We start from the raw sequence: 11,345 nt of genomic DNA, 5'->3' as shown, positions 1-11,345 counted from the left end.
GCAGCTTTTGTTAAGACATACTTGGGATCAATGGTTGCAACCTCAGCACAACCCCCTTTCCCATAGCAACCTGGATGGTGCTTGCGGACAGGCACCAGCGTAAAGACCCACAAATAGTTTGATTGTTACAAAAGCAGCACTGGGCTGGGGTGGAAGGGAAACTAACAGGAAGCGTGCCCCGCCCCCTTTTAAATGCTGGCTGCAATACGCGGTGATCCATTCCAACCACAGCCAGGGCACACTCGGGAAAGTGTGGTTGTGTGACCCAAATGGGCGGATTACTCATCAAATTGCTTGTGGTTCAAGGGCTAGCATTTAAAACCTTCTCCTGTTTCCCCTAGATGACCATATGCGATATCACTCTCCTGAGGGTAACAGAGGTGGAAAGGGAGCAGATGCTGCAAGCATCTGGGTACAGACCTGGTCCTTATGCTGCAACACTGCCAGAAGAGTTAATACTGGAGTGGTGCGGGAAAGTGTCCTACGTGGTGGACAACATAAGGCAGCTCTTCCCAGAAAGCTTCTGCAAAGGATTGCAGAGTACCTCCATGAAAGCTTCCTAGAGATCTCCAGGGATCATTCCTGGGCCATCCCTGGACACATAAACAGTCTTTTCCGGAGAGCACCCTCTGTGTAGCTGGAGTGGACGCCGATAACTTCTATCCCAATTTTTTAATTCAGATTTAAAAATAATAGCATGTAACCCCTACAGTCTGATTGAAAATGTGTACTCACCAGAGTGCCTTCCCCGGCATCATGCTCCGCCGACAATTGGTCCTGTGAGGGGATGGGCTCCAGAGTTAAAAAAAAGTTCTTGGCTGTCGGGAAGAATGGATCCTCCGCTTGCCTGTTGCGCATTCTTCTCCTCCTCCTCAACAAAGTCCTCCTTGTTGTTGCCCAAGGTCGCCCGGGGCTCCTGGGAGGTATCCACAGAGCGTTTTGGGGGTAGTGGTGGGGTCGCCACCTAGAATGGCATGCAGCTCCTCATAGAAGAAGCATGTCTGTGGCTCAGAACCAGAGCGACTGTGCACCTCCCTTGTCTTCTGGTACACTTGCCAAAGCTCCTTTATTATCATGCGACACTGCTGTGTGTCCCTGGTGTAGCCCTTCTCCCCCGTGCCCTGCACGATTTTGGCATAGATGTCAGCGTTTCTTCTACTGGTTCGGAGCTCTGCCTGCACAAACTCTTCTTCCCACACAGCAGTAAGATCGATCACCTCCAGTGTGCTCCATGCTGGAGCGTGTTTGCGGCCTTGCACATCCATTATCAGCTGTGCTGACGAGCTCTCCACGCCGATCCACCAGGAAATGAAAATTCAGAAGTTCCTGGGGCTTTAACGGGGGGCGGAGCAGCTGTTTCCTGTGTACTTGGCTGAACGGCAGTGGAGTTGAAAGTGCTCCTCAGAGCAGTCACAGCAGAGTACTGTGGGACACCTCCTGGAGGCCAATTAATTCTAATTACACAGCGCAGTGTCTACACTATTCCCATATTGACGCATGAATGTCGACTGAAGCGCTATGCCTCTTGCTGAGGTGGAGTACAGAAGTTGACTTTACAAGCCCTATAGGTCGGCGGAAGGGACTCATTAGTGTAGACACATATATTATTAACTAGACCTAACACGGCATATGTTGACCTAACTTTGTAGTGTAGACCAGGCCAGTGAAACTGACTACACACAAAATGCTGTCAAAGTACACAGAAGTAAAACTGGGGGGGAAATAATTTCATTAATATTTTTCAAGTATAGTCCTCTATAAATCCACACACAGTTACACAGGAAACCATTTTCAAAATAAGTGGGTTTTTTGTGCATTCAGGGATACCGTTTTTAAGGATGTTGGTAGTTGTGAATCCTCCTAAGCCTCACTTTGGGTATTTTTCAGATGTGTCAGGAGATCACATTATTGTTTGAAACTTTGTAACAGTTAGGGCCAAGTTCTGTTTATTGAAGTCACTGGCTTTACTCTGATTTACAAGCAGCACAATGTAGCAGATTCTCACGCTCCTTTGGATTAAATGGAGTGACTTGCCACATGAAACATAAAATTTGGCTGAAGCTGCTCCTGTTACCCACATGAAAGTTAAAGATTATATAAATATAGTCCAGACCCTGGCATATTTAAGAAAGGGTTTAACACAGGCTTCCTTTTGTTCTTTGGCTCTGCATTACATCCTCTACTGAGCCAGCTAGTGTCTGACACTATCTCACAGTGAGCCAAAATCATCCTGGTCTAACTCTGTTAATTTGAATGGGTTGATATTAGGGATGTATTTGTGAAAACTACTGAATTAGGAGCATCTATTGTGGGAGAGGTACATGCATCCACATACTTCTGATGCCACCTTTCCATATAGGCAGAGTTACATCAATACAATTTAGCAAGTACATACGTAGTTTACACATACAACAGCTTGAGATTTTAGCAGCATAGATGTTAGTACTCTTGACAGAACACTAAGCTTCTAACGGGTTTATAAGTAATCGCTATACAATTATAATTTAAAATGGAATTTTGCTTACATTTTAGGTGAGATGGTGCAATCCTGTGTCCAGGCACCCACAAAAATCTTGCTACCAACGTAAAAGCTCAGTGTGGGCCTAGAAAAATCAATTCAAAGTTTGCATGGGGTATAACAATAGTAACTCAGGTCTGAAATACTTTTGTCCCCCCAAAATAGTAATATTCCTGAAGTACATGGAGTTAATGGTGTCAATAAACCATGCCATTAGTTACCTTTTAAATGGCCAGCAAACACTGAAGTTATCAACATGACATTATAGAATTTGACTTATGATGAAAACATTCTCGTCTCATTTCTTCTTAGCTTGAGAAATAACTTTTCAAATAATTGAAGAAATAAAGGCAATCTAAGCATTCTTAGACTAATGCATGTAAGTAGATGAACATACATTTCCTTTTTAAAAAAAAATAAGCTAGCTCTTTGAATTCATAAATAAACTATGCATTGATTTGCAATGGGTTTTTTCAAATACAATTATGGTTGAGACGGACCTTCATACTCCATTTTCCATAATTATTTGAAAATGAAAGCTTTTCCTGTTTTCACACCATACTTTTCAAAATATGTATTAGTTTTCCAACAAGGCCAGTAAAATCACCAGAGTACTTTAGAATACACTCAAATGATGTAACAAGCTGATGTACAGCGTCCACAAACTTATTTTTCTTTTCATACTTCAAGTAAAATCTCCACCCCCGCTCCCTAGATGACCACGTTGAAAGCTTTGCAGAACACATTTTAGGCTGGTGTGACATAAGTGTTTTACTTGACAATTTTATTAATGGCTACAAAACACTGAAAACCAGGAATGAGCGAGGATGGCACATTAGTCTTTCAACTCTTGAGATCCAACTTTAAATCCTGCCTTAGGTCACAATTGAAGATTTTTGTTTTCCTTCCTCTTCCCTTGCATCAAAACCACCATGCAATTTGGTACAATTGGCTGTCACTACTTAAGACAGACCTAACGTTGGAACAATATTGGGGTATCAGAGGTCAAGATTAAATTGGAGAGCTGTTTGTAGGGAAACTGTACAGCACCTCTTTGCACTCTCTGTGGCTTCAGCAAGTTGTATGAATCCCTTACTTTTATAAGTTATCAAGTCACTCACAAAAGTGCTTGCCCGGAAGACCATTTGGAAGTTCAACTAGAGCAGAATGCAGCTGTCTGCATGATTGGTAGCATAAGTGGCTCAAACTGCACTGGTTCTCTATTTGCTTTCAGTAGCAATTTAAGGTGCTGATCTTTGCAGTACTCCATAGCTTGGGTCCTGGCTATAGAGGAGTCTGTCTCTCTCCCTATGTGCCATCATAGGTGGTGTGGTCTGCTGGAGCTCTTAAGCTATCGGACCCTGCTGTTAAACAGGAAGCTGAGGCCTGGGCGCTCTGAGTGGGAAGATCCTCATCTCTGGAACAAATGCAGTCTATTCACTTTCAGATCAGCGTAAGGCTCAGCCGCTTTCTCAGGCTTTTGCCAGAATGTGTAGTAAGTATACAGTTTAGTGGATACTCTTCCCATGTTGACATTGGCCAACAAGTTATGTAAGATGGCTTAATATCTTTCAGGGCTTCAACTGTTACAGGACTTAATCTCAATTTTGCTAGACTCTAAAAATCATGGACTGAATAGACAGACTCTTGTAATAAACCATAAATCCAATCTAAAACCCACTAAACCCTGCCCCCTCCCACGACTGGAGAGGTGTTAACAGGCCACTTCACCTTGAATGATCCCTTGAAATATGTCCTGACTACTTTATGCTAAACAATCTGTTCCACCTTGTATTTAGCTGTGACACTCGAAGTACATTTTCCAGACCTGAAGAAGAGCTCGGTGTGAACTTGAGAGCGTGTCTCTCTCAGCAACAGAAGATGGTCCAATAAAAGATATTACCTCACCCACCTTGTCTCACAGGGCACTTCAGAAATTTCAAAAATTGAGCGTACAGTGAATAGAGCCAACAACTCTGATGACTGTAATTGTAGTTTTATAATACTTTAGTAATTGTAGTATTTTGCCATCACCATCACACTTTGTGGTGCACCTATACACAATACTACTGCTGAATCCACCAATTTAGGCTTCATTTTGTGGCTTTTGAAAATAAAGATCCCACTCTCCTTCTCAAGAAATCTGATCTCCCTATTAGAAGGCAGTAAAGATACAGACACAGCGTCAAAACTTCTAGCAATCTGTGTTGGCTTGAGCCATAACCTCTAGCAAAACAGGTTAAAAAAAAAAATCCTTAAACTTTTCAAATGTTCCAATGGACCAAACTACCATCTGATAAATGTAAGATGAAAGACAAAGGAAATTCTCCACTGTGGAATAGAAGAATCAACAAAACATTGAGCAGCCATCTCTGAGACCACTGTTTAAACACAAATGAGATTCTAAATGAGAAGCATGGTAATCTCAAAACAACTCCTAATTTATGTAACAATCCAGCAGTTTATAATCTTAAAATTACTGTTTTCTTTGATGCACACGTAACTCAAATTAGCATGGGATAGCTCAGTGGTTTGAGCATTGGCCTACTAAACCCAGGGTTGTGAGTTCAATCCTTGAGGGGGGCCACTTAGGGATCTGGGGCAAAAATCAGTACTTGGTCCTGCTAGTGAAGGCAGGGGGCTGGACTTGATGACCTTTCAAGGTCCCTTCCAGTTCTAGGAGATAGGATGTCTCCATTAATTTAATGGAAGTTACGCGGATACACAGAAAGAAAAAATATACTTATTTTAACTTATCCTCTACAAATTAATGGCTATACTTTTTTGTCAGTCAACATTTGTAGAACATTTCTGCATATTATTATTAAAAGATGTGGTAAATGAAATCTTAGAAATAACAGCTGGAGGGCGCTATATTCAGACTCAAACAATCTGTTTCAGGATCACTCTCCTTCATTCCAGTAATACAGCACTCTCTGCAAGACAATGCAGAGCTCAAACACACTAACTATATAATGAAGTGATACCATGGCATGTGGCTAGTGCAACTCAAGTGTGTTCAACATAATGCATCAGCACAACTACATGATAAATTGGGTTGCAGTAAGTATATTTCATACTTCCATTTCCAATGGGAAAGCTAGAACTACAGATGCACAGAGAAACAGTGAGTAGAGAGCTTTTAGTCTCAAGAGAGCATGGCTCAACAGCTATTGTAAACAATAAGTGCTGGAGGAGTTGATGGGGAGGGGGTGGGAGTATTTAGCTGTAAATGTATGTAAGAAATATATGAATGATGCATGATTTTAAACTAAAAAAAAAGAAGCTTTTACTAAGAACATGGATATTCTTCAGTATGACCTAGCTAATACAGAAGCTCTTTATGGAGTCAAACAATTGTTTTTGTTTTTCTTCTAACAATAAATAAGTGTGTATGGTGGGGTGGTAGAGGAAAATTTGGGTGCACAATATCAACTTACCTTTCTCTGACTGATCATCCAAAATTTCTGATTACCTAATACTATCCTAAAGCAATATAATTGGTTATCAACGTCACTGATGTTACTGAGCACGGCAAACAATTACTTTTACTAAGAAACAATTTGAAGCTCTCTTCTGAGTGGATGCAGGGCAACACTCCCATAGCTGCTATTAAAATCATATCTGTTCTTATTCTGAGCATGTTACTGACAAAATATTGGTTTCTCCCGGGAACTGCAGTAAAGCTATAAGCATCGTTTCAACAGGACACACATTTCTATTCACAAGATAAATCATTTAATTAGTAATAATTATCTATGCACAGATTAACAATGGAGTTATGGTAAGAGGTTTTCCAGCTGAAAGTTTATACAACATGGTTTTAACTGGCTTTTGGTGGACATTGAGTATCTTATCTGTAATGTACAATTTACATTTTATTTTCCCATACTGTAAAGAAAACTGACAATTTCACATCTGAATTTCAAACATATTTAAATGCTGTTATGGATTAGTAGTGACAGAATAGCCGGGCATAAAACTGTGAAGCCACCTGCACTGGAGAATTATAAATTCACATTTGTACAAACCCCAAATTTGCTAACTGTAGCAAATTATAACAATAACTAGAGACATTTATGTATTTATCTTTATATTCTCTGTTCAGACAGCTTTTGCCTGGGAACAAAAAATAAATCTAAAGTCAAGATGTATAGAGGTGTTAGGCTGATACTTGCTTTGAGAAGCAGTCATTTTAAACAATTAGGATATGCATCTCAAGCAAGTATACATATATAGAAATAATTAATACAATTGAAGAGGGGCAAGTTTTTCTAGAAACAAAAAATGAATTTAAGTAGCATTATTTAGTCCAGACTTTTTCACGCCAACATGGCAAGCTTTGGTTTTATAACTGTTGCGGACTGGTTTAATTTTTACCAGTGACCTGCGCCCAGTCCACAAGACTTCCAAACATTATGTAAAGATGCTGTTTTAGAACAGTGATGTATCAGTTCTGCTACCCCCGATGTTAACAGCACCTAAAGCTGTTCACAGCAGCTATGAGAAGGTTTCAAAATGAACCAATTTTCCCATCAGAAACTGTAAATTAGGGATTTTAACAGGACATCCTCTGCCCCAAAACTTGGCACACCTCTCTGTATTTGTTCAAGTCCTCCTAAGCTGTGATTCTTCAGGTCAGCAAGTACTCTAAAAGGCCTGTTTAGAATAGCCTATGTAAATGCATGACACATGAACACACAAATCCAATCCTAACAAATTCAGAACCAAAGTTTTACATCTCTAATAAACACGAAGATTAATAAGTGAAATGCTACTACTCCTTTGACATTACTGCTCACAAGGCAAGACATAATACTCATTTTGGTCTCACATCTGTTCGATGGAGTAACGCAGAGCTGGAGCAGTGGCAAAACCAAGTCAATTTGTAACGCTCCAGCTTTCCAACAATTATCTGTTTCTAAGTAAATTCTCTTCTCTTTTAGGTATAGGAGAATATATAGGACATGGGGAAAAAAATCTCACTTATCACTAAGATCAGTTTAGAGGCCTTCCCAATCTCCTACATTCCCCGCCCTCTCCAAACTGATGGTGGTGATGTGCAGTTTAGCAATAGCCACACCTCTGCTCCAAACTCTTTACAAAATTAACAAAAATAACATTCATGGTATTTGCTGGCTAAAAAGATCACCCTTTCCTACAATGGCAATAACACTCAAAGTTCTGGAGTACACTGACACACAAAACTTTTTGCAATTGATTAAGACGCGTCAGCTTCATTACAGCACTTACTTAGCTGCCAAAGCAGGTTTCCTGTATCATATATTCTAGCAAAGGAATTATTGGTTCGTTTCAGATACTTTCAAGATAATGCTAGTGTTAGATCTATTTTTAGGCAATGAACAGAGTATATAAACCTGGTAATATGTGGGCAATTGTCCATTCAGAAACACTTGTAACCACAATTGAATTCACATCGCAATCACTAAAACATGTAAATGTCAAGTAATGTGTCAAAGCAACGAAGGTTATTAAATACAGCTTTTGTACATAATTCAGTACATACAGCAGTAGATACTGTATAAGTTATTTAATTTAAAAAATCTAGTTGAGTTATTTGAAGTCACATCATATATGAAAGGGAAAAAGTCTCAAAAGGGACTTTTATTAACACTTTGCTAACTGTTTCTGGCAGTTGAGATTATTACTTTGTTTGTCGTCCTTGTACTGCTAAAACGAATTTAAAAAGGAGACGTTCCATTAGGGAAAATAAAAGAGAGGCCCCTAAATAGAAATAATTATGAACTGTCACCACAGATCACCATGATTTTACCTTGCTTCTGCACACCAAGGCTGAAGGTCATTCACCTTTGTATTTTGACACTCTCTTTACAGTAATTTTTAATTGAGCATATGTTATGTATTGGCACAGATTATTTTTCTCTTACATAATTTTAACAGAGAGAATGAGACTAGCCAAAAAGGAAGAAATCAAAAGCGCAGCCTCCTTTACTTTGACAAGTTTTTTGTAGCTAGCTTGATGACAGGTTCAGCTAAGATGAATGTTACAACATCAAAAAAAAGTAAATAATTTACATTTGCAGCCACATTTTAATAAGCGTTTAGTAACTTTGGGTTCTTCAATTTCTGGGCATCCACCTGGAGGCACCTACATGCTCAATTTTCAGAGGTAAAAAGGACCTGCAGCTCCCATTAACGTCAAAAAAAAAAAAAATCAAGCACAAGTTGGGCACCCAAATTAGTGAAAACTGAAAATTCTGGCTTTGGTGTTGTTCTTTACCTTATTTTACTCATTTGGAAGACGTTAATTTCCAGTTTTATTAGGAAGTGAATTCCTTAACAAATCTTTAAGGTGACCTGAAATATTCTGCTGCCAAGACTCGAGAACAACATCCAAGGTTCTCCTCCAACAGTTAAGCCCTTAGTTCACAGGTGGGCAAACTACGGCCCGCGGGACCCTCCTGCTCGGCCCCTGAGCTCCTGCCCCGGGAGGCTAGCCCCTGGCCCCTCCCCTGCTGTTTCCCCTCCCCCGCAGCCTCAGCTTGCCCTGCTGCCGGCGCAATGCTCTGGGCGGCGGGGCAGTGAGCTCCTGGGGCAGCGCAGCTGCAGAGCCGCAGCCTGACCCGGTGCTCTGTGCTGCAGTGGCGTGGCTGGCTCCAGCCGGGCGGCGTGGCTGTAGCGCTGCCAGCCACCGGTGCTCCAGGCAGCAGAGTAAGGGGGCAGGGAGCAGGAGGGGTTGGACAGAGGGCAGGAGAGTTCGGGGTGGTGGATAGGGGTCGGGGTGGTCAGAGGTCCTGGGGGGGCAGTCAGGAAGGAGAGAAGGGGTTGAATGGGGCAGCATGGGATCCGGGGGACAGGGGGGGGTGGGTGGGGGAGGGGGGGGGGGGGGGGGGTGTGGGCGTGTGTGGGTGCGTGAGAGAGAGAGAGAGTGGCGGGGGCAGGGCGTTGCCTGGCTGTTTGGGGAGGCACAGCGTCCCCTAACCGGCCCTCCATACAGTTTTGGAAACCTGATGCGGTCCTCGGGCCAAAAAGTTTGCCCGCCCCGCCTTAGTTATTAATTATCTATATAGGGAAATGTACCAGCATAATTATACTATAAACTGGTATAATGCCCCTTGTGGACACATTTATTCTGCTAGTGACAGAAGCTAAACCGGAAAAAAAGTACTCCTATTCTGGAATAGCAGCGTCCATGCAGGGAGTTATAGGAGGCTGGAATTAGAATATCAAGGTGGAGTTATGCTGATTCATTTCCCCATGCAGATAAGCCCAAATAGATACAATCTTAGGGCCCAGCCATGGGAGATCTTGCAAGCTTTAGAGAGATTTAAGGTTTCTCAGAATGTGGTAGGTTTGGGCCTTGGGTACAGAAACCTATATGGTTATTAGGACAATAGCCCTAACGATATTTTGGTTGATTTCTCATACAACCGTGCAAAACGATAGAAATACACCAGTCTTTCACAAACTAGCCTCATTGAACTTTAATTGCTCCCTAGGACTATGACTGAAATAAAACAGGATGCAATGGTCTTACAACATACTTCAAAGACACAGAACCTTGAACTCTCATCTTGGCAAGTAAGTAAAGGGTAAACTATATTTTATGTTTTGGATTACAACATTTATGTTATGTCAAATTATATTCTTTAATTAGGGATTTTAAATAGTTTTTAAAAATACATATTACTTCCCCTTTAATGGGACAACTATGACGTTTTCCAGAGAGGAAAATGCAACGTTACTTCTGGAGGAATAACTGAACAGGGTTGTTCCAAATTTGAGTTTGATACTAGAGGTTTTTTGCTTTGTTGTTCTTAAAAAGGAAACGCGTTATGTCAAGCCAGAGTCATTTAATAGAACTAAGTACGTCTTATTTTTTAGCATACACATTCAAGTTAACTGAATCACATTAAAAATATAAAACACCTTTGCCAGCCATCAATGGTGGAAAATAAACGAAGAACAAGTCTGTTTACCACTTAATGATACAGTTCAAATAATTCCATCTTTGCCAGCTGAAATGATGTAGGTCACTTGAGAAGTGATTGCCAGTAAAATGTATAAATGTCTGAAACTTCCATAAAAATATGCCTTGTTAATTAGCAATAAATTTGGAGTTTTTCAAAAGCTCTCACGCACCTCATTAAATATTAGAGATTCTGACAATGTAGAAATAAATCCTTTGGTTAAAGAAGTTATGCTGCGTTGAGATACTGTAAAAAACCAAAACCAACCAGGAAGTGTCTGAATTGTTTATGTTTTCAAATCACAGCTGTGCTTCAGTGCAGTCTTGTATCACCCTTTAACCGGCAGCAGAAATTTAATCCTGCATCGCACATTTAGCAGGAACAGTTTCCACAGCCCTTCACACTGTTGATAATTTCCTCTTGTAGTTTCTTCCTTTCCTCTTCTTTGGACATATGGTTATTTCTCTCTTCCCATTTCTGGTTGATATTACTATTTAGTATTCTGCTGCTCTGTGTGTGCCACATCTCATAGTAGAGACTGCTGGGACTGGCAAGAAGATCTAAATGGCTACCACGCTCAGCAACTTTACCCTGTAAAATATATATAAAGTTAGTGATTGAACGCTATCAGATCGTTAGATCAGGGGTTCTCAAACTTCATTGCACCGCAACCCCATTCTGACAACAAAAATTACTACGTGACCGCAAGGGGGGGGGAGAAGAGAAAAGCCTGAGTCTGCTCCGGGTGCGGGAGTGGCAAAGCCTATACCTGAGCCCTGCTGCCCCAGGCAGGGGGGCCAGAGCTGAAGTCAAAGGGCTTCAGCTCCACTGCCCAGGACTGAAGCCAAAGCCTGAGCCCCGCTGCCCAGGACTGA

At 41.2% G+C, this 11,345-nt stretch overlaps 1 protein-coding gene across 2 annotated transcripts in view; it reads right to left on the bottom strand.

Annotated features, from left to right (window-relative positions):
- Positions 1 to 2,538: 2,538 nt before the first annotated feature.
- Positions 2,539 to 11,345, bottom strand: part of ABCB7 (ATP binding cassette subfamily B member 7) — a 77,034-nt gene continuing 68,227 nt past the window's right edge. The window contains exons 16-17 of one of the 2 annotated variants that reach the window (XR_002907705.1): positions 10,480 to 11,061; positions 2,539 to 2,603 (exon numbers count right to left, since the gene is read on the bottom strand). Coding sequence is in view for 1 of the 2 variants with exons in the window: in XM_024192886.1 (XP_024048654.1) it covers positions 10,843 to 11,061 (219 nt within the window). In the remaining variant the exon portion in view is untranslated. Of the gene's footprint in view, positions 2,604 to 9,959; positions 11,062 to 11,345 lie in introns of those variants that run through there. The other variant, XM_024192886.1, reaches the window with a different exon arrangement.

Source organism: Terrapene carolina, unplaced genomic scaffold, assembly GCF_002925995.2.
Source record: "Terrapene carolina triunguis isolate 2854851 unplaced genomic scaffold, T_m_triunguis-2.0 Scaffold131, whole genome shotgun sequence".
NCBI classification, from domain to species: Eukaryota; Metazoa; Chordata; order Testudines; family Emydidae; genus Terrapene; species Terrapene triunguis.
Note: the sequence above shows the minus strand (reverse complement) of the source record. Positions and strands in the feature narration are given on the sequence as shown.